Source organism: Saccopteryx leptura, chromosome 8, assembly GCF_036850995.1.
Source record: "Saccopteryx leptura isolate mSacLep1 chromosome 8, mSacLep1_pri_phased_curated, whole genome shotgun sequence".
Taxonomy (NCBI): domain Eukaryota; kingdom Metazoa; phylum Chordata; class Mammalia; order Chiroptera; family Emballonuridae; genus Saccopteryx; species Saccopteryx leptura.
This window is the reverse complement of record NC_089510.1, coordinates 51,152,023-51,174,508: the sequence shown is the minus strand read 5'-3', so window position 1 is coordinate 51,174,508 and position 22,486 is coordinate 51,152,023. Positions and strand designations below refer to the sequence as shown.

Here is a 22,486-nt window from a genome sequence, read left to right as displayed (position 1 = left end):
CAGAAGTAGGTCACCTCCCAGAGATCTGGTCTGTCTTCAGTATTGTCTCCTGCTCTCGGCTTCAGGGTGCCTGTCCTTGTTGGTGACCGTCCAGCACACAGAGCGCTATGTCACCCTGTTTGCCTCTGTCATCCTCAAATGTGACTACACCACCTCTGCCCAGCTCCAGGACGTAGTAGTGACATGGCGCTTCAAGTCCTTCTGCAAGGACCCCATCTTTGACTACTACTCTGCATGTGAGTGCCCTCCCCTCCTGCTCTGCCCTGGTGCCTTTGTGAAGTATTGCTGTTAGAGTGTAGTTATTATTTAGGGATCACAAATCCTCATAAGTCTTAGAAGAAGCCACAAAGGTCACTTTATCCAGTCTCCTCATTTTATAGATAAACAAACTGAGCCCACACAGATGAAGTCACTTACTGAAGGTCACATACTATTATATTTATTTTAAAATTTATGTCCCACCTTGTTTTAAAAAAGATATAAAGCAGCTCAGACATTAAGTAGAAGACAGAGCCAGTTCCGCCTCCTAGTCCATGCCAGCGCGTTGAGCTGAGGATGCAGACCTGCCACTCATCTCCCCACCCTGAGAAAGCCAACAAGAAGACTCTTATACCCCCGGGGGTGCAAGAGGAATGGTCCTTTGTGGACCTTGTTGCCCACTGCTGATTTCAGTTCAGCGGCCCGCCTTCCTGGTGGACAGTCATTCCTCTGCTGACTAAACACTCGGTGATGTAGAGCTCACTGCACCCAGCGAGCACAGTTGTTGTTTGACATCTCTGAGATGCACATCTCCCCCTATGTTTAGCCAAATCAAATCCTACCTCTAAGTAACAATGGCCCCATTCACGTCAGTGCTGCTGTCTGGAACCAAAGCTCTTCCTAACCGCCCATCTCAGACTCTCTAAGGGAACCCAGGTACCCACTGTCAACCTGGGGCAATTAACCTTGTCGAAATTTTGGGAACAGAAGTAGACGCCCTGTCCTGTTTGTAGGAAGGAAGTGAGCTTCCTGAGATGAGGAAAGGAGGGGGAGACCTCAGTGTTGCTCTTTTAGTCCTACTAATGTCTCACAATATGAAACTGCAGCCTAACTGAGCCATCCACGGAGCCTCATGTCCCCCAAAACCCCTTCCTCTCTAAACTGAGACATTGTTTCCTGGGAAGGTTACTCGTAGAATGCCTGGGTTAAGTGGGGAGGTAAGAGAGACTAGGGTAGTAGGCGTTAACAGCTGGCCAACTTCGTGTTGTAAGGGTAAGCCCCAGGGGGGCAGAGTCTGGGGCATCTGAAAATGAGACAAGGGAAGTTGGGATGGGACATGGGGGTGCAGCCAGGATATGTAAATGATGGCCTACTGAGGGGTCTGGAGGCTCACTTCTCAAACTGTGGTTCCTTGGTATCACTTGGGAGCTCATTAGAAATGCAGAACCACTGCTTTTCACTCAGACATACAGAATCAGAATTTTCATGTTTAACAAGATTCCCTGGGGATGCACAGACACACTAAGGGTACTGTTCTTCCTGGGAGCTCCCATTGCTGTTTGACTTGGGTGTGTCCTCTTTCCTCAGCATACCAGGCGGCTTTATCCCTGGGCCAGGACCCTTCCAATGACTGCAATGACAGCCAGCGGGAAGTTCGCATCGTGGCCCAGAGGCGGGGGCAGAATGAGCCTGTGCTGGGGGTGGATTACCGGCAGCGCAAGATCACCATCCAGAATCGTGAGTGTGAAGGAGGCGGCAGGGGACTGAGGGTGGCAGAGGTACAGATGCCAGGTTGAGTCACTGTGGGGATTTCCTTCTTTCTCTGCTGCCAGATGATCTACTTGGTCCCTATCACTGTTTGAGGAACACGCCAGGTGTACTGAATGTGCTGCATCTTTGAAGTCACTTCCCTGGAAGTTGGTCTCTGGATGAGCTCTGGCTAACAGTCTGGGAGGGTATGGTTTCCTCTGCTTCCCTGGAATTCAGATGTGGATCAAGCTCCTTTGATCCTTTCCACGAATTGCTCTCAGCGTCTGCTTGAACCCCAGGCTCCTGAATTTCCCTCTGGTCAGAGCTGTTACACACATCTAAGGACATAGGGCCTTCCAAGGAGATGGTCACCTTGTGACTGGCATCCTTCATTGAAACAGAAAAGAGTGTTAGGCTTAGAATCAGACACCTGGCTGAGCGTCCCATTATTTCCATGTGCTGGCTCAGTGACCAGTAGCTGATATTTTCTCTAGCTTTTGTTGCCTCATCTGAGAAATGAGCATAATGGTCTCTGTCTGCCCACACTGAAGTGAACATCACATGTGATATCCGAGAGCTCTGTCTAAAGCGTATCTATCCTTTGTGCCCAGTACAGGGAGTGGTGATTAGACTCAGGTGTGAGTCCCCGTTCTGCACTTAACAGGGTTTGTGAACTTGGGCAAGTCCCCTCAATTTTCTTAGCCTCAATTTCTATAAAATGAAACTTGCCATAGTACCTAGGGCAGTGATGGGCAATCTTTTGAGCTTGGTCTGTCAAAATTCACCAAAAAACCGAGCATAACTCGGGGGGTGTGTCACTTCAAGAAAAAAACATAATTTCGCAATATTTATAGTTTACATAACAAAAAATGTATAATTGTAATATATAACTGTATTTAATAAACCAAAAACTAATTATTTAACTTACCTGCTTAGTGACTTCTTTGTTCATCTGTCAGTCGGTTTCTTTTGTTGGTCTTGATATTATTTAACTTGTGTGGGGTGCCGTGAACTAAGATAAGTGAGGAGGAGGGGGAATTCTTTAACTAACCTGCCTATTAGTGACTTCTTTTTTGCTGAATTTCATTGGCTAAATCTTCAATTGAAGGTTTGATATTTTCTACACTTCAAGCCCAAGCAAGCGCTACTAACTTCATCTGTCAATCTGTTTCTTTTGTTGGTTTTATATTATTTAACGCTGAGAATAAGGTCTCACAAAAGTACATAAAGGGAAAAATTGTGAGTAAATCCATTGCTATATTTTTCAGGGTGCTAAAAGTGTCTGGTAATCGGTTCCAGGCATTCCAAATTTCCTGTTCGTAGTGGCACTCTTCTTGATTCTCCAAACGGCACCTTTCCAGATTCTCAATCTTTGACCTCAAGTTGACAAACACCTGAGCCCAGATGCTGTCTTGAAGTTCTGCAAGTTGCATCTTATGTAAATTAAGATGGCTGCCGCTATTTCTAATGGCAGGAAATGGCACCCATAGCACAGGCCCTCGCCTCTTCCAGCCTCCCCCTCACTTATCTCAGTAATCATGGTCAATTAGAAATCCATGACACCTGTTGGGCAGATAAAATGTATTATGCTCACTTTGTTAAAGATGGCGCTGCCCATGTGGAAGCCCATCGCCCAGGTGATATTAGTTGCCCTTCTTGCTTGGAATGGGTGTGATTACATTAATGTGTGTTGGGGTGGGCTGTGGGCAGGCAGGATCCTTGTAGCCTGGGGCTTGATTTTAGGACTAAGCCTTTCCCACCCTTTTTGATGTAGTATGGTGCACTGTCATAAGGAATCCCATTATGCCTCAAATAAGTGACTTTGTATCAGAGACTTCCTTATTTGTATATTGGATTAAAGGTTTTGATTTCTACTCTATAAAATGGGGGCAGACCGGGAGCTTGCTCTCATGGTTCCTGAGATTAGCATTAGAGAGGAGAGCAGAGAAAGGCCATGTGGAGGAGGCCAGGAGAAGCAGCCAAGATGGCGGAGCGTTGAAGGAGAAGCCAGTTTTTTGTGTTTTTTTTTTTCCGGGTCTGTTTTATTTATTTTATTTTATTTTTTTGTATTTTTCTGAAGTTGGAAATGGGTAGGCAGTCAGACAGACTCTCGCATGCGCCCAACCAGGATCCACCTGGCACGCCCACCAGGGGGTGATGCTCTGCCCATCTGGGGCGTCGCTCTGTTGCAACCAGAGCCATTCTAGCGCCTGAGGCGAGGCCATGGAGTCATCCTCAGCACCCAGTACAACTTTTGCTCCAGTGGAGCCTCGGCTGCGGGAGGGGAAGAGAGAGACAGAGAGGAAGGAGAGGGGGAGGGGTGGAGAAGCAGATGGGCGCTTCTCCTGTGTGCCCTGGCCAGGAATCAAACCCGGGACTCCTACATGCCAGGCCTACGCTCTACCACTGAGCCAACTGGCCAAGGCCCCAAGGAGAAGCCAGTTTTGTGCAAAGTTTGTGCAGAGAGGAGATGAGGAACAGAGGTGAATGAGACTGGTGAGGTAGAAACCTTTGATTCTAGGAAACTCAGATCAGTCAGTAGCTTTGTGAGCACTGAATGAGTGGATTTTGGAGCCCAGTGTGTGTTTTTACTTGCCTGCTGGGTGCAAGGTAGGGTTAAAGATGACAGCCCACCAGTTCTTGGCTCCGTTGTTTCATTATCGTCTGTCCGAATCTAATGCGAACTTGCATGGGCCAGGCGGCTCTGATGGTGGCCGTGGCTACTGGCTTTACAACACCCCAGAATAGTAGATTGGATGATGGTTGCTATGGTTATGTGGTTGCTGATGATGGTGATCACAGGGCCCCCAGAGATGTGTCCCCCACGGCAGGCATTCGCTGCTCCCTGCTCCGCTGGCCGGAAGTGAGGTCAAAGATCCCCTAACAGCCTAACCAGAATTCTCAGAACTAGACACTCTGTGCCGGAGTTCTGTTGTTTTGGCCTACAGATCTCCGGTACAGAGTGTCTACACTACAGCAAATGTTTTATTCTCGGATCCTGCACCTGGCCATGCAGGAGCCGAGGATGAAACATCTTTCTCGGCATGCAGCCCCATACTTCTCTGGTATGCAGCTGCATGCAGTCATGTGTCATCGAAAATGACACTGACATGCATGTCATAGGTTCACCATCACGGACCTAGGGAGTTGTCAGTATTAAGTGAGACAATACGTATAAGTCACTTAGCAAACAGTAAGTATGCAGTGAACTTTAGTTAAGGTCACTCAGCATACTTTTGGGTGGATGGGTTAGCACCCCACACTCATATCTTGTAAACCAGAATTAGTGTGATGGGTTATTGACACAAAACCAGAGCCTATTTCAGTGAGTTTTGTGTCCTATGTTAAGTAAACATTTGCTTGTTAAAAAGAAAAAGAGGGCCCTGGCCAGTTGCTCAGTGGTATAGAGTCAGCCCAGGGTATGGATGTCCTGGGTTCGATTACCAATCAGGGCACACAGGAGAAGCAACCATCCACTTCTCCACCACCCCTCCCCCTTCTCTCTCTCTCTCTCTCTCTCTTTTTATCTCTCTCTCTTCCCCTCCCACAGCCATGGCTTGACTGGCTCGAGTGAGCTGGCCTCGGGCACTGAGGATGGTTCCATGGCTTCTGCCTCAGGTGCTAAAAAATGGCTCTGGATGCAATGGCCCCAGATGGGCAGAGCATTGCCCCCTAGTGGGCTTGCCAGATGGATGCTGGTCCATTGCATTTGAGTTCTGTCTCTCTGTCTCCCCTCCTCTCACTAAAATAAAAAAGAAAGAAACAAGAAAAAGAGGGTAGGGGGAATACACTTCGGATACCCATAGCAACAATGTGAAGAAATCAGTTAATATTCTGTGACTGTTTAAAGGTAGATTATTTAAAGGTAACTAGTTTAACAATTGCTTCCAACTTTGTTCCTAATATTTTGGCTGTAATACTTAAGTCTGATCCTTTTACAAATTCATGGCCTTAGGGAACACTCTTCTTTGCCAGTCTTCAGGGGAGTTCTCAAAGATTCAGGGTGGTTCTTTCTCCTGAGCCCAAAGAATTAGCTCTGACTTGACTCCAAAGTTTGAAGTCTGTAATTAGCAAGTCTCCTTTATAGTTTTTGAAGGTTGAAAGTCCCCATGGGTAGTAGTTCCTGCTTTTCTGTCATTTTTTCTAATGTTGGGCAGTCCTGTCTGCTACCTCCACTCCCAGCCAACCACTTTGGATGAGACTCTGACTTTCTACTCCCTGGGGAAAGTGGTATTTCCCCTTGGTTTTTATTTCTATTTCTAGGCTTGTGACATCTGATGTCCTTGATCCTTTTATGACCATGTCTACACTATTTGAGATGACCCTGTCAAATCAGTTCTTGGATTATTTAAAATGTTAACATATTTGAATGTCCTTATTATTCTGACATCCCTAAAATGATGTTTTATGTCTCTAATAAAAATTGGGGCAAATTTATAGTACACATTGACCTTTGAGGGGAAATTTCCCCCAAATCGTTTTCACCATTCTTCCAAGTCTGTGGTAAGCTTGTTTCTGGGAAAGGTAGTGGGTTTGGAAAGCCATCGGTAGGAAAATAATCAGAGGGATTGACGTAGAAAGAGAAGGAAACTGAAGTCAATGTTAGCTCCAGTAGTTCATGATCTCACATTTTTGTTTCATTTCCTCAATAAATATTTCTTGACAAATGATAATTGCAAATATACAGATGATTACCAGACTTATTGTGGTGATCACTTCATATGGTGGATAAATGTTGAATCACTATGTTGTATACCTGAAACTAATCAATATTATATGCCAACTATACTTTAAATATAAAAAAAATTTAAAAGGCAGATATGACTGTTAACTAAGCAGGAGTGAATCTGTAATGCTAAGGTCTTTAAAAATTTGAAGATGTCCCCTGACACTTACTGTGGCTAAAACAGTGGGGACATGGAGGCTGCCCTGATGCCTCTGTCTGGACTTGAAGCTCTCTTGAGACAGAGATGGGCCTTATTTCCCCTCAGATCACTTGCATTTCCTCTTGAGAGCTTCCACAGTGTCCAACAATGCTGAAACCACAAAAGGTCTTTAGTGAGCATTTGTTGTGTTTGCTAATCTTGAATATACTATTCGTCTATCTTAGTGGGGTAGTGCAGCATTTGGTGCTCCTGAGAATTAAAATTCTTTTCTTTGAATAATATTTACTCTGAAAATATTGGCATTTCATCCCTAGTTATTCAGGTTTATCTCATAACCTACCCCTTCAAGATCCAGAGGTGTCTGTTCACAGCTGGCAAGGGATCCAGGCTGTGGCTTTTTCCCATCTAGTTTGGAGAGGACAGTAGAGCTGAGTGTTAAGAACATCAGTGGTGAGGTGAGGAGACATGGGGTTGAACCTACCTCTGCTAAGCATTAACTGCATGTTGTCAGGCCAGTTTTTTAGTCTCCTGGAGAAGGTTAAGGCCTGCTAAACTGCTTGGTCTCTTCATCTGAAATGCAGCTAATAATTGTATCCACTGTATCAGGATTAATTTTGATTGTGAGTAACCAAAGGCCCAAAATATTAGTGACTTAAACAATAAGGTTTATTTCTTCTTATTATAGGTTTCAAGGTAGATAGTCCAGAATTAGTATGGCGGCTTTCTTCCATTGAGTCCTCAGGGTCCCACGCTCCTTCCAGCTTACCAAGAATATCATCTTCTTCCTCATAGTCCAAGATAGCAGCTGTCACACTTGTTTTCCATAACAGAGTAGAAGAAGAAGTTAAGAACAAAGAGGCAAAAGTGTTCCCAGACTGTTTTTAAGAAAGTTCTTGAGAGTCATCATGTAACACTTCTGCTTGCATTTATTCACCAGAACTGAGTCATGTGTCCATGTTTATCTGTAAGAAAGAATGGGAAATATTGATTTTATTCTGGGTGACCACTTATACAGCCAAAAATTCTATGATTAGGAGAGAAAGGGAGAATAGATACTGGGAGACCAGTGGTAACCTCCACCGCACCTACTTATTGAGTTGTGGTGGGAATTATTTTAGGATTTTACTTATTGATTTTAGAGATAGGAGAGAGAGAGAAAGAGAAAGGGGACAAGGGAGAAGCAGGAAGCATCAGCTTGTAGTAGTTGCTTCTCGTATGTGCCTTCACCGGGCAAGCCCAGGGTTTCAAACCAGCGACCTCAGCATTCTAGGTCAACACTTTATCCAGTGTGCCACCATAAGTCAGGCATGTGGTGGAAATGAAATGAAGTGATATATCCAAAATCCTTTCAAGACACCTTGTAGGGCTCAATGAATGATCAGTTCTACCATCATTATACCGTTTGGAGAAAGAGAAGGATCTCAAAAGAAGGAATTGAAGCCTTTCTGTGAACTATGAGGAGCCCTCTTAGGATGTGGGAGAACTGTGCTAGGGTCTTGAAGCTCCCATCGGTCAGAAAGCACTTCCTTCTCCTCTAACCAGTGGCACCTTCTCCCTCCTTTCTTGTAGGAGCAGATCTTGTGATTAATGAAGTGATGTGGTGGGACCATGGAGTGTATTATTGTACCATTGAGGCTCCAGGGGACACATCAGGTGACCCAGATAAGGAGGTGAAGCTCATTGTCCTGCGTAAGTGCTGCAGGAACTTTCTATTTGTCCACCCCACATAACACTTATTTCATACAGAAAAAAGCAGAAGACAGAAACAAGCAAGCCCATGTTGTTATTTTTGGATTGCCAACCTCCAAAGTTCCCTTAGCATAGCTAATTTATTTCTACCTGCCTTTCCTTCCCTCCCTCCCTCCCTCCCTCCCTCCCTCCCTCCCTTCCTCCCTCCCTTCCTCCCTCTCTCCCTCTCTCCCTCTCTTCCTCTCTCCCCCCTCCTCTCCTCTCCTTCCTTCCTTCCTTCCTTCCTTCCTTCCTTCCTTCCTTCCTTCCTTCCTTCCTTCCTCCCTCCCTCCCTCCCTCCCTTCCTTCCTCCCTTTCACCCTCCTCCTCCCTTCCCTTCCCTTCCCTTCCCTTCCCTTCCCTTCCCTTCCCTTCCCTTCCCTTCCCTTCCCTTCCCTTCCCTCCCTCCCTCTTTCTTTTTTCTTTTTTCTTTTCTTTTTTCTTTTCTTTTCTTTTCTTTTCTCTTCTCTTTTCTTCTTTTCTCTTTTCTTTTCTTTGCTTTGCTTTGCTTTCTCAACCTAGCCTGTAGGTCAACAGCTGTATTTATTAGCCCTCTAGGAAACTAGAACTGGAAACATGCCCCTGTATATGTAGTTCAACCCCTGCTTGGCTTCTCCCCTGCAGACTGGTTGACAGTGATCTTCATAATTCTGGGAGCGCTCCTCCTGCTCCTGTTGATTGGAATATGCTGGTGCCAGTGCTGTCCTCAGTATTGCTGCTGCTACGTCCGCTGCCCCTGCTGTCCTGCCCGCTGCTGCTGCCCTGAGGAAGGTGAGAGGGGATGGACAAGCAGTGGGATGGGGTGCTGCTTGCGCTTGATGTCCCAAACAGATCAGCTTCAAAACCTTGTGTTCTTCCAGGTTCTCATCCATGACCTTCTCCCACTGTAGGCTCAGGGATCTATCTTTGGCCCCAGCCCACAAAATGATGCTTGTGCAAGCAACAGAGTCAAGTGAGAGGACTTCTTCTGTCCTCATTCTAGCTTGCCTACTGATGGCATTTCCTCAGTAACTCGGATGAGCCTGCGCTCCACTATTTGCTCCTAGCGCGGGCCTTGCTTGAACCTGTGGCGGCTGGAGGGAGTGGTTTAAATGTAGCAGCAGGCCTGACCTGTGGTGGCGCAGTGGATAAAGCGTCAACCTGTAAATGCTGAGGTTGCCGGTTCAAAACCCTGGGCTTGGCCCTGGCCGGTTGGCTCAGCGGTAGAGCGTCGGCCTGGCGTGCAGGGGACCTGGGTTCGATTCCCGGCAGGGTACATAGGAGAAGCGCCCATTTGCTTCTCCACCCCCCCTCCTTCCTCTCTGTCTCTCTCTTCCCCTCCCGCAGCCAAGGCTCCATTGGAGCAAATATGGCCCGGGCGCTGGGGATGGCTCCTTGGCCTCTGCCCCAGGCGCTAGAGTGGCTCTGGTCATGGCAGAGCAACGCCCCGGAGGGGCAGAGCATCGCCCCCTGGTGGGCAGAGCATCGCCCCTGGTGGGCGTGCCGGGTGGATCCCGGTCGGGCGCATGCGGGAGTCTGTCTGACTGTCTCTCCCCGTTTCCAGCTTCAGAAAAAAAAAGAAACAAAAAAAACCCTGGGCTTGCCTGGTCAAGGCACATATGGGAGTTGATGCTTCTTGCTCCTCCCCCTTCTCCCTCTCCCTCTCTCTCTCTCTCTCTCTCTCTCTCTCCCCCCTCTCTATAATGAATAGATAAAAATCTTTAAAAAAAATAAATAAATAAAAATAAATGTAGCAGCAGGAGAGGAAGCTACTCCCTAGAGATGACTTGAAAAGAGCAGATCAGAGGAAAGAGGTGTTGGAGCAGGGGCTCTAAATTTAAGAATCACCTAGAGGCTTGTTAAAGCTTAATTGCTGGTCCCACTTCCAGAGTTTCTGATTTAACTCGTCTGAGTGGGCCTGAGAAGCTGCATTTCTCAAAGTTCCCAGGTGATGTGCTGCTGCTGCTCTGGGGCCCCCACATGGAGAATGTCTGTGCTAGAGGAAGGGAGGAGGGTGCAGAAGAGCATCTCGCTTTTAGTGTGATCTCTCTCTGGACTGAAATTTGACTTTTTAAAACAGAATTAGGACATGCCCTAAACAATTTAGCTGCAGAATGCATGGTGAAGGTAAAAGAATAATAAATTATTCCACAATGATCTTTTTCTTAGTAAATAGCTGGAGTGGAATCAGCTTCTTTAAATACAGAGAGTATTTGTGTTTTTAAAATAACATTTCCTTTTCATGATGATATAAGTAAAGTATTACAGCATAGAAAATTTGAGAAATTCTGGAATATGTAAAGACTAATCTTAGCGCCCGGAGATAACCACTTTTTATCATTTTGGTCTATTTTAAAGGGAATTTTTTTTTATGGGAAAAATAAGGAATTGCCTTTTAAGATGGAAACAAAACCTAATCTACAACGTCAAAAAGGTCAGTCTGAGTCTGGTTTCAGGCCTGTGTTCCAAGGCTGCTGCTTATAGGAAAACAGAACTTAACTCTTATTGGATATCCCTCTGTGCAGGCCCTTTGCCTATATTTCCCCACTGAATTTTCACAACCCTAGAAGGCAGGTATCATTACTATTTAATAGACAAGTGACTGAAAGTCAGAGAAGTCACACACCTAGTAAGTAAGCAGCAGCAGTAGCACAGTGTTGCATCCATGATGTCTGACTTAGAAGAGCCCGAATTTCCCACAGTAGAGTCTGCCACAACCCCTGTGTGTGCATCATGGTGGGGTTGGCTGAAATACCAACAAGCTCCTCAAAAGGAGGAAAAATAGCAGAGAACTCCATACTGGGCCGTGGAGCATCCTACCTTTACGGGGACTATGGGAGAGATGGCATGATGTCACTGTCATTGGAGTAGTAATATGCAGGAGGAGAGGAGAAAAGCCGTCTCAAGGTGCCTTGTTAGAATCCCTAAGTCAGTGGGACACTCAAAACAGGCAGGACTGGGGACAAACCCAGCAGAATTAGTAAATGTATCCACTGTCGGTCAGCTGATAAGCAGGTTCTGGGGGAGAGTAGTTCCTCCTACGTGGTTAGAGTTCATTTAGAAGAACTGTTGTAGTCAAGAAATGCAAGCCACAAATAAAGGTCCCTAGACTTGAGCAGACGAGGTCACTTCTGAAATGAGTCACTAAGTCAGACAGTCCTGAGAAGTTTGGTGACACAGGGAGATTATATGGAGGGGACAGAAGTTGTTAAGGAAAGCTCTCGGATAGAGAAGAGGGTCTGTGTGTGTGTGTTTGACTTTTGTTCTGTTTTTAGAATAAGATAACTCTAAGCATAGCTGTAGGCAAGGAATCAAGGCCTATGGAAATAAGTAAAGTAAGGTGGTCACTGAGGAGTGATGGAGCCAGTGGGAATGATATCAGGCTTATAGGGAAATAACTGTCTTCAGGAAGGAAAGGAAAGACCGTCTGACCTCTGAAGAGAGAAAGGAAGTCATTATAACACAGACAATGATTAAATACAAGGGAGGAAGCTGAGGGAACTCACATTTAGCAAAGCAAAGTTCTAGACACAGAAGGGAGCTTCAAGAATGATGTCAGTGGTTCTTGAACTTCCCTGACCACAGCCAGTCTCCCTAACCTGCTCCCACTTTCTAGTGAGAGTCACTAGAGGACCAGAGAGGAGAAAAATGAAAATGACACTATGTTTTAGTAACTCTTGATAATTCACTTAGCACTAGTAAACAACCCACAGTAGAACTTAAAGATGAAAGTTACTGAAACTGAACCTTATTTTTTTCTGTGAGAACTGGAAACGCAACTTTCATGCCCAGATTGTTTACTGGGCGTCCTTCCCACGGAACCTCCAGGCACAGCCTGCAATGGGCCACAGGCCACCTTGGGAACCTCTGAGCTGTGCCAGCCCCTCCCCACCCTCCTCACAGATGAGGGATGTGAGGCCTACTGAGACTTTCTCACAAATATACTCAATGTTTTAGTGGGGAAGCCTGGACTAGAACTAAGTCTCTCTCTCTTTCTCTCTTTTGAATTTTAAGTATTTATTTATTGATTTGAGAGAGAGGAACGGAGAAAGACACATTGATTTGTTTTTCTACTTAGTTGTGCATTCATTGGTTGATTCTTGTGTGGGCCCTAACCAGGGGTCAAACCCGCAACCTTGGCATATCGGGATGATGGTCTAACCAACTGAGATACTCAGCCAGGGCTATAGACTAGAACTGGACCTCTTGAATCCTTACCCACAGCTGGTTCCTCTTCCTCAACAAAGATGATGTCATTGGCTGAAAGTTCGTGAGGAGGGGAACACATGAGAAGTGGTGTGTGTTTAAACTGCTGCTCTAGAGGAGGGAAGCAGGGTCGGTAGATCAGGGAAAGTCAGGTTGGGAAGAGGCTATTTGAGGTCAGTTGCCCGACAGCGCAGTCAGCTCTGTCGATGTGGGGCCAGGAAGCATGGGCTGGTGGTTCCCTAAAGCTGAGATGGTAAGAGTTCAAAGGGTGTGGGATTCTAGAAAGCTCCTGAAGATGTTACTGAAATGACTGGCTTGCCACATCACAGGGGCTGGTAGTATGGGAAAAGGACTGTGTGACCATAGGTCTAAAGAGGGCAGATAATGAGTTCTGTAAGAGGGGACAGGAGCAGGTGCAGCTGCAGATCTTCAGGGGCACCACGATGAGGCCCACAGCAGATGCGGGAGGCGCAGGTCTCTGGAGGAGGGAGTGGGTGCTGAGTGTTCTTTCTGTCAGGAAGGAGACATCTTAAAGAATATGCCCCAGGTTTCCCTCAGAAATGAAAATGAATGTGTCTTTGGTGGTTTAGTCTCCAAACATGTATTTTTGTCTCCTGTGGGATCTAAGGCAAAAGAAGCGACATATAAATTTATTAAAACAATGAGCATCACTATCTATTGACTGTCATATATTAGGCATTCATGGGTATTACCTCATTTAACCTCAACAATTTTGTGAAATAGGTATTATCCTCATCTCACGCTGGGCTCAGACCCCCTGAAAACTCACTCAGAATCACACAGCTAGTACATGCTGGGATTCCAGCTGAAGTCCGCATGACCCTCAAAGCCTGTACTTAAGGAAACTTAGCCCCAGGATCACATGTGTCGAAGGTTGGTGAGGGTCCACAATAGTCAACTCCGATTTGACTCTGCATTAGAATCAGGGAGCTTGTTGGAAACACAGACTTTCTTGCCTTGCATTAGACTGAAGGAGAGTTTCTGGGGAGTGGGATGCAGGAGTCTGTATTTTTAACCAGCTCATTAAAGATGGCCAAGGCACACTCTACTTCACTGAGGTTCAGACATAACTTACTAGGAATCTTTTGAAGCTTTGTTACTTTTTCTGTGTTTCTTATTTTATTGTCTGATTCCCCATTAGGTGAGCAGCAGAAAACCCTTTTAGTCTAGACATCCTCATGGGGCTATTTCCAGGGACAGGATGGCAAGGGAGAAGCTCAGGAAGGGAGGAACCCTGAGAAAAAAGTGGTAGCAGCTAAGAAGGGAGCAGGTGGGCCCATGAAAATTTGACAGGAATGCTCATGGAGGATCTGGACAGATCTGTAGAGAGTTATCTGTGCAGGTGGAGTAGGAGGAAGAAATGGCCAGAATGGGTAATGGTACCATTTGGAGGCTGTCAGAAGCCATCGGAGGGGCAAGGGATGTACAGGGATTTTCCCAGTGGAATCAGAATGCCCTTAGGCCTTGGAGGCAGAGACTAGTCTGGAGTGGGTTTTAGAAGGCGTGGAGCCGAGTTGGAGAGGTAACCTCTAGGAGCCCAACTTCCTCATCTGATCCCACGTTGAAGATTTCTCGGAGGACTAGTTAGGTTATGTAAAGTGCCCCGTATTAAGCAGGGCTTTATGTATACTCACGGTGACATGTATAGGGAGCTAGGGGAGGCATCTGTTAGCAAAAGGGAGAGGGAAGTGCTGAGTATGTGGACTTGTCTTTGGAGGGTATGGAGTGCTGTCCATTTGCTTCTGATTTCCTCCAGGCTGGGCTGTGACTCACCTTCAGGGTTGTAGCTCCAGGCGTGTCTGGGGGGACATACTGCAACCGCTTCCTGTTGTGCGGGAAGCTGGAAGTTTGTTGCTCACGGGAGCCACTGGAGAGCTGTCCGTGCGGCCTCTTATTTGCTGGACTCACCAAATCCCCTACCCTGTGCTGTGGGGTCCAGAATGGCTGCCTCCTTTCTCCCCTCTGTGGCAGGAGGGAGGCTCAGGCAGAGCCTGCAGCGTTAGGCGTGGCCACAGGGGTTGGGGAACCCAGGTGGAGGGGGGAGTGCAGCTGGGGGCCCGAGGCAGGTACTTCCTGCACGTAAACACACAACTGCATTTCCTACACGCAAGGATAGACGAGGACTTTGGGAGACGTGGCTCTCAGTCACAATTACCGCAAAATAGAAATTTATGAACAAAAACCACTAAATGTGTTTGTGTTTGACATGCACTCGCTATGGGTTATGAGCTTCAGACCAGCTGCACCTAGGAGACCAGAGTGATATTTCCATGCATCCCTTGTGCTGTTTTTATACTGTTTTCATCACTCTGAAAGGAAATGGTATCTCCCTTCTTCCTTCTCCGCCTCAACCCCACCCCTCAGAGAGTCCCCCCCACTTAGGGAAAACCCCCCACTTAATAAGGTGAGAAGAGTGTGAAAGGTCCACTCTTTGCATTCTCATGCCTTCCTCCCACTGGTTCCCACCCCCCGGGCTGGTGTACTATCTAGAAACGTTCTTTACCAGTAATTCTGCCCATTGACCTCAGCATCTACGTCCTTCTCTTTTTCCACTCTGAGCAGGCAGCCCTGAGCTTCCCTGGCAGCCCCTGACTCACAGCCTCCTCTACACACTTTGCACCTGTACCTTCTATATTTGGCCTGTGGCTGAAGGCCTTGTTGGCTTCTGGCCTGAGATTTCACTACCTGCTAACTACCCGTGTATGCATCCCGGGAATACGCAGGATGATGAAATGTTTTCAAGATCAGGAAGTCAGTTCTAAGAGGGTACTGTCCTGGGGTACAGGAGTTGCAGTCTTGCCTAGGCAATTTATTCCTAGTTCCTTCCCAGAGGGACAATTGGTTCACTACTCCCTTACCTCGTACTCCTGTGCAAGACTTTGCACATCCTGAACTTTGAGGAGGGAGGCTGGCCTCTTGGCAAGGCCACTAGGTGGAGAGAAGTGGGAGGTGCGGGCCTTGCCCTGGCTGAGGGTCTGCATTTCTCCTTTCCCCCTGCAGCCCTGGCCCGCCACCGCTACATGAAGCAGGCTCAGGCCCTAGGTCCTCAGCTGATGGAAAAACCCCTGTACTGGGGGGCGGACAGGAGCTCCCCGTTTTCATCTTATCCAATGAACCAACTGCTGCAGCAAGGTAAACCTTGCCAGAGATTTCGGGTGGGAGAGGGCAGAGGGCAAGAGTAGGAACACGGGCTGCTGGGCCTTCCTGACCAATATGGTGGGTATCTTTGTGATTGGGGATGGGAGGGGATGATGCATACTAGGTAATGTGGCCTCTCCGTGCCCCAGTTCTGAGTATGTTGTGGCCACATTTCTGCATGTTCTTTTCCTTGTTTCCATACAGATTTGTCCCTGAGGTCCAGCCTCCCACAGATGCCAATGACCCAGACCGCCGCTCACCCTCCCATCGCCAATGGTGTCCTGGATTATTTGGAGAAAGAGCTGCGGAACCTCAACCCAGCGCAGCCTCTGCCCACTGACCTCAAAGCCATATCTGGCCAACCTCACAGCATGCTGTCCTCCCTGGGCTCAGAGGTCGTGGAACGCAGAGTCATCCACCTGCCCCCGCTGATCAGGGACCTGCCATCTTCTCGGAGGACCAGCAACTCCTCCCACCAGCAGTGGCTCGCCCCAATTCCCCCCGGACCCTGGGATCTGAGGGAGGAGAGAAGGCAGTACCACCGCTCCGATTTCCACGAGGAGCTCCAGGACTGGCCGCCTAGGCGCTGGGCATTGGAGCGAAGGAATCTGGACCAGCTTCGGAGCGGAAGGCACCGCAGCTCCAGGCCGAACAGGTCACCCATGCCCTGGTCAGACAGGGACAGCCTCAGTGATGTCCCTTCCTCCAGCGAGGATCGCTGGCAGTTCAACTACCCGCCTCTGCAGAGCCGCTACCCAGAGCGGCCCCGCAGGCCCAGCCCCCGGGAGAGCGCCCGCAGGGAGAGCGCCCGCAGGCACCCGAGGCGCCGGCACCGCAGCTACTCCCCGCCCCTGCCCTCCGGCCTCAGTTCTTGGAGCTCCGAGGAGGAGAAGGAGAGGCAACCCCGGAGCTGGGGGGCCCACCGCCGCCACCGCTCCCACTCCCCAAACTGTCCTGAGGAGAAGCCTCCCAGCTACCGTTCACTGGATGTCATCCCAGGCAAGAATGGCAGGAAAAAAGGGAATGTGGAGAGGCACTCGGTGAGCCTGGGGCATCCTGCTAAGGGAAGGGCATAGGCAGCAAGGACCCTTCAGCCAGGCTTGACCCCAGCTGACACGGGCCAGCTCACACGCCACCGCTGGGGATGCCTCTTCCGTTTTGCACAGCGAGCCCTGTGGGCTGGTTGAGACACCTGTTACAGAGCCAGAAGGGACGTAGTGAGTGCAGAGGGCAGGGGAGGTGCTGGTGTCTTACAGAGGGCTTTTCCATCCTTGGGTCCCCCATTTCACAGAGGCTCAGAATAGTTGCCCACCAGGTGAATAGTGGAGCTAGGACTTGACCACTGGTCTTGATGGCTAAGGCTTTACTTCCTGTCACAGCTGCTTTGCTGTACTTAGCAATCATATTTCCATACCCCAAATTAGAACAGGTGGCCTGACAGAGGATGTGCGTGCCACTTCTGGGTTCTGCAAGTCAGTGTGCCAGACCCTGTTGTATTCAGTGATGAGGTCCTTTGAGATCCACGCTCTCCCCTTCCCAGGAAAGGATCATTGAACTGATTTAAAAAAAAAAAAAGACCAAATATGGGTCAAATTTTAGGATTCTGTGAATAGGCAAGGTTACCAATGGGTGCAAGTCAGCTTACCAGCCTAAAAGGAATACTAAGAGGGATGTAGGCCTTTTGGGCCTCTGAACATAAATCTTTATTTTAAAGATGTGCCTTTAAAAAATAATTTTATATAGTTAACATACCCAAATGATAGTATTCTTTTAATGTTGTAACTTCGCAAAGGTATGCTGTCATTGCTCAAGAAATACTCAGGAACTGCCTTCAGAGCCAACTTACAAGCTATCCACAAAAATCTATTTCTCTATTTGAACAGAATCTTTTTCTGTTTTGATTCTTTTGAGATAAAGGGATGTGCAGTTAGCTCTGAGAGACGTTCCCAGAGTAGGAGGATATTATAGGAACAAGAATTTTAGTCTTTCACACACTTTGATGGCTACAACTCTCATTTGGAAATACAGATTCTGCTGTAATTTGTTGAAAAATCAGTCACATGCATGGTCTGTCTGTACAAAGATCAGTAATAATAGGAATTAGTTGTATCCTAAGTGATACTGAGCTATGGACATTTGTGCTGCATCTCATTTAATCCTTACAACACTATGAGATTTGTACAACTGTCTTCATTTTAACAGTAGATACAATTCTTCCTTCTATGTTACCAGTAAGAAAATTACATCCTGAAAGAACACACAGAATCAGTTAGAGCTGGGACAGCTGCTGTTACTTTAATGATATAGCAACTAATCTCTTAACTTCATTTTAACAGAGAATTGCAATTAAAAGCCAGTTTTTGGCCCCAACTCTAAACCCTATTTGCTTTTAAGTTTCTTCTTGTCTTTATTTTCTTCTCTTTAAGTTAAATTATGTGGTTTCTTGTAAGTTAGAGAAGGGAATACCAGTTATGTTCCAGACATTCGGGTAAACCCTTCTCAAGCTTTATTTCATCTAATCCTTATAACAGCCCCGTTGAAGCTCAGTGAGAACATGTCCAAAGTCATACCATCAGTAGGGAGTGAAGCCAGAATTTGAACAGTCCTCTGACTCTCACACCCGTGTCCTTTTCAGTTATGCTGTGTGGGGCAATGATGTTTTCTGGTGATTTTATTTCTTCATTTTCTGAAAGCTTCCTTTGTCCTCCAGATGTACATACAGTAATAATTCTACCACAAGCAAGCCGTATTTTTATTATAAAGTTACTGATGAGAGGCAAAGATTCCCCGGAAGATAATTTTTAAAGCTTTCATTGTTTTGGATGTCTCTGAGTTTATCTCCCAAAGAGTTATCCCTTTACTTTAATCACATTCAATTGTCCACTTATATTTTGAGTGACCTGAGGCTCAGGACCAAAACTTGATTTGGAAGATTGGTTGGTTTGAAGGGCACAGTGTTTTGTGTGTAACTTGAATTTTGAATGCTCTGTAGTGAAGCCAAAATACCGAGGGCCAAAGGCTTACTCTTTTCTCCCCTGCTTGGTGGGGCTGGCTGCGTGCCCGCATAGCTAGCTCCCTAGCCTCTGAAGTGTTCGGAGCCGGCAGCTAGCTTCAGAAGTTATGATACAATCAGGCCACTAGATGGAGATCTTTGGTTATGTATAACAGGAAGTTTATTTACTCCTTGAGTTGATACGATTTATTACTAGTATATTTTCTGAAATCAGGTCTTCAGAAGTTACAGCTTCACCCTAACTTTCTAATAAAATACTTATTAAAAATGCTTTCTTAAATATTCAGAGCAGTATGAATTAATCAAAAAAATCTTTTGGCAAACATGGGATCTTCTGTCTCAAGAATAATGTTTAACAAGTAGATACCAACAAACAGGGCTTTCATATAAATGACCTCATGGGAATACAAAATAGGTAAGAACTATTCTCTGCACAGTGCCCATGGGAAAATGGAAGTTATGTTGAAGAATCTCCCATTTGACTCCAGAACTAGGGCGGTAGCCAGGATCGCTTTTTAGGTCTGCTGGTCTTTTCACTCTACCAAAGGCTGAAACCTCAGAAATATAAGAAGCATCTGACCTGTGGTGGCGCAGTGGATAAAACGTCGACCTAGAATGCTGAGGTCGCCTGTTCAAAACCCTGGGCTTGCCTGGTCAAAGCACATACAGGAAGCAACTACTACAAGTTGATGCAACCTGCTTTTCCCCACTCATTCTATCTCTCCCTCTCTTTCTCTCTCTCTCTCTCAAAATCAATAAATGAAAATCTGATATACATATACGCATATATATGCAGTAACACCAAGCTTTAAACTCTATTAGTTTCAGACTGGGTGTCCCCTATGTTCCTGGGCTCCTTCAAATGGATTTTTTTCCAATCACACTCTATCAAAAAGGGCTTCTTGAGGCATTTCCGCTTTGCTCCAGACTTGGCCTGTACATACCTGTTCTAAGAAAAATTGCATTCTTTCCTCTCTAAGCTAAACTCAGACTTTCTGTAGAGAATCCAGGATTTATTTTATTTTTTCTTGACTTTTAATTTAAAAAAAAACAATCACTTTTTTAGATTAGGATACTTCATCTTTTCCTTTCAGTAAAATGTCTATTCCTTGATAATGTCTAGGATTTCCTTTTCTTTTCCTATCTTTTCTTTTTATGGTTTGGTAAGGTTTAATGGCGTTGAAATGGGAGGCTGCCCACAGGTTCCCAGTGCCTTATCTCTGTCCGTCCCTTTATGGGAAAAGTCAAATCTTGTTTTCATTAAGCCCAGTCCAGAGCTTAGTGTCATGATTCAGTCCAGTTTGCCAGCATAATCTTTTTGGTTTTGCCTAGGCTGGTCCTATTCTCAGGCCCACATTTAGAGCCTGTCCCCACCCCTGCTTGACATCTGTGCCACCGCGGGGCCCCAGACAGCCATTAGAGCTGCAAAGGAATGGGGTGAGCACGTGTTTTCCAAGCAAGAGGACAGCTGTTTAGGTTTTTCCTCAGTAAGCCCAGGACAAGTTCATTTTGCCTCATGTTGCTTTCCTTTGTGTCCGAGAACATTTACCCCTAGTTTTTTTTATTAGAAACTATATTCCCTAAAACTCACTTTCCTGATAAAATGGAAACAGAAAACATTTTTAAGTAGCAACATGAATATGCATATGTTTTGGGACAGATACCTTATCTTGCCATTTCAAATAAGGTAAGAAAGGTCACGTTCATGCACTACAGCTGTCGATCATCAAAACCTAAATAAAACTATCCCTATAGTACACAGAGAAACATGAACCATAGTCTTTGACCTCGTAGAGCAAATTGAAAAAGCTAAAAACTCAAGTGGAATAATGTTTGAAGAAAAGCCATGGGGGGGGGGGCACAGAGAAAACCAGATAGAAGGTGACAGAAGACAATTTGACTTTGGGTGAGGGGTATGCAGCATAATCAAATGTCAGAATAACCTGGAGATGTTTTCTCTGAACATATGTACCCTGACTGATCAATGTCACCCCATTAAAATTAATAAAAAGAAAAAAAAACAGCCATATACATACAGGACAATGTCTAGACCATTAAAAAAAAAAAGAAAAGCCACAAAGTTTGGTCAGGAAGAGGTAATTGTGATTTTTGAAAAATAACTCCAGAGAAATACTAAAGTATGAAGCTAAACTTTGTCAACAAGGACTGAGAAGGAATCATGCAGGAGATATAAGTAGGAAAAGGAGAACTGGGCCATGTTTTCATGAACAAATGGTAACAGATAGACCAATGAATGGAACAGGGTGGCTTTTTTTTTTTTTTTTTTTTCAGTGTAAGTGAGGCTTGGAGATGTTACAAATCAAAAGTCAGAGTGAATGAGACTTTGAAATTTTTTTAGAAATTAAAGGTGTTTGCAGGAGGCTCCAGAGAGGTAAGAGGGAAGAGAAACCTAACCCTGGCGAGAGGCTGGCTTCATGCAGAGTTAAGAAATGTTTTTCGGGTTCAGACCTGCTACCCCAGCGGCCACCACGCACCTAGGATTTGCACCTCAATCTAGCACACCTTGTATATTGTGTACGTGGATGACAGAGCCCAGCTGACTGGATTTTTTGTGTCTTTCTATTCCTCAGGAGAGAGAGAGCTCCCATAGTGGAAGGAGTGTGGTCATTTAGTCACCGGGCACAGCGCTACTTCTGTGACTACTTCTCAGCTCCTGCCTGTCATCGGCATTACTTAGACTTCCAGGTGACTTGGGAAGTTCACTGAAAGTCTATATTTCACAAGTTTTGGCTTAGATTCTGAGAATCAAATAGAAGAATTTTTAAAACAAGAGTTTTATGAATTAATAACTTATTTTTAGCATTGGTTCACACTCTCTGAATATTTAGATTAAGTCTCTAAATTGTCATGGACCCAAATGAGATGTGATTTCTCAAGAACTTAGTAGCCTGAGTCTTCAACTAGGTTATACTGGTCAGAACCATGACCATTCTCAAAGTGAGAACTCAGGAACTTTAACAAAAAAAATCAAACATGATTCAGGAGCAGGAACTCTATGGAGAACTATAGAGTAATTTCCATGGGAACTTATCTCACTCTATAGCATATATAGAGGGTCCTTCCGTGTTAGGAGTCCACCTTGCTACCCCCATGCCTGGGCGCGAGTGTTCCTGAGGGCCTGGTAGGAAGAGGCCCAGGAAATAACCCAGCGGTGTGCTCTTGGGAGCGATTTATTGCACGTGTAGAAAGTCACAGGGAAGCAGTTTTGCACCATTCCTACTCCTGTTCCTTGTTTTCCTCTTTTTATTTTTTTTGCTTATATCTAATTTATATTTTTGCATATGGTATGTATCCATTACAATCACTTTAAATGTGTCTTGAGAACAACAGAGTATATAAATAAGAAAGAAATAAAGTGTGTTGGCCTGAATAAATAAATACCTGCTTTGGTGCAGTTGCCTGGATGAAGCCTGCTTTTGGACTGACGCTCAGAGAAGAGCCACCGGCCTGGGCAGTTCTGAGGCTGCCTTTGTCCTGGCACCACTCAGCCTTCCTAAGCAGAAGCTTCCAGCCAGGTTCTGCCACTCATAGCCCCAGAAAGAAGGAAGGCTGAGTGGTGCCAGGAGAAAGAGGAGCTGTGCCCTCCCTGTAATAAGCTCTGCCACTCCCTCATATTTTCCCCAGTTCTTTTGGTGGCTTCCTGAATCTGTTTGTGCTTAATGTAGCGGCCCTCCTTGAGAAAATTGGAAGGAGATGGCCTGTAAGGAGGTGTAGTGTGTGTGTGTGTTTGTGAGTGTGTGTCCCTCAACAGTATCTATGTGTACGA

The 22,486-nt window shown here is 46.0% G+C and overlaps 1 protein-coding gene across 4 annotated transcripts in view; it reads left to right on the top strand.

Moving 5' to 3' along the window:
• ILDR1 (immunoglobulin like domain containing receptor 1) overlaps positions 1–22,083 on the top strand; it is a 36,678-nt gene extending 14,595 nt beyond the window's left edge. Inside the window, exons 2-8 of one of the 4 annotated variants that reach the window (XM_066347597.1) lie at positions 66–236; positions 1,567–1,716; positions 8,184–8,303; positions 8,967–9,113; positions 15,549–15,680; positions 15,891–16,685; positions 21,291–22,083. In XM_066347597.1, coding sequence (XP_066203694.1) covers positions 66–236; positions 1,567–1,716; positions 8,184–8,303; positions 8,967–9,113; positions 15,549–15,680; positions 15,891–16,685; positions 21,291–21,310 — 1,535 coding nt within the window. In that variant the 3' untranslated portion in view covers positions 21,311–22,083. Of the gene's footprint in view, positions 1–65; positions 237–1,566; positions 1,717–8,183; positions 8,304–8,966; positions 9,114–15,548; positions 15,681–15,890; positions 16,727–21,290 lie in introns of all 4 variants that reach the window. The other 3 variants (XM_066347596.1, XM_066347598.1, XM_066347599.1) reach the window with 3 other exon arrangements.
• The last annotated feature ends 403 nt before the right edge of the window (positions 22,084–22,486 follow it).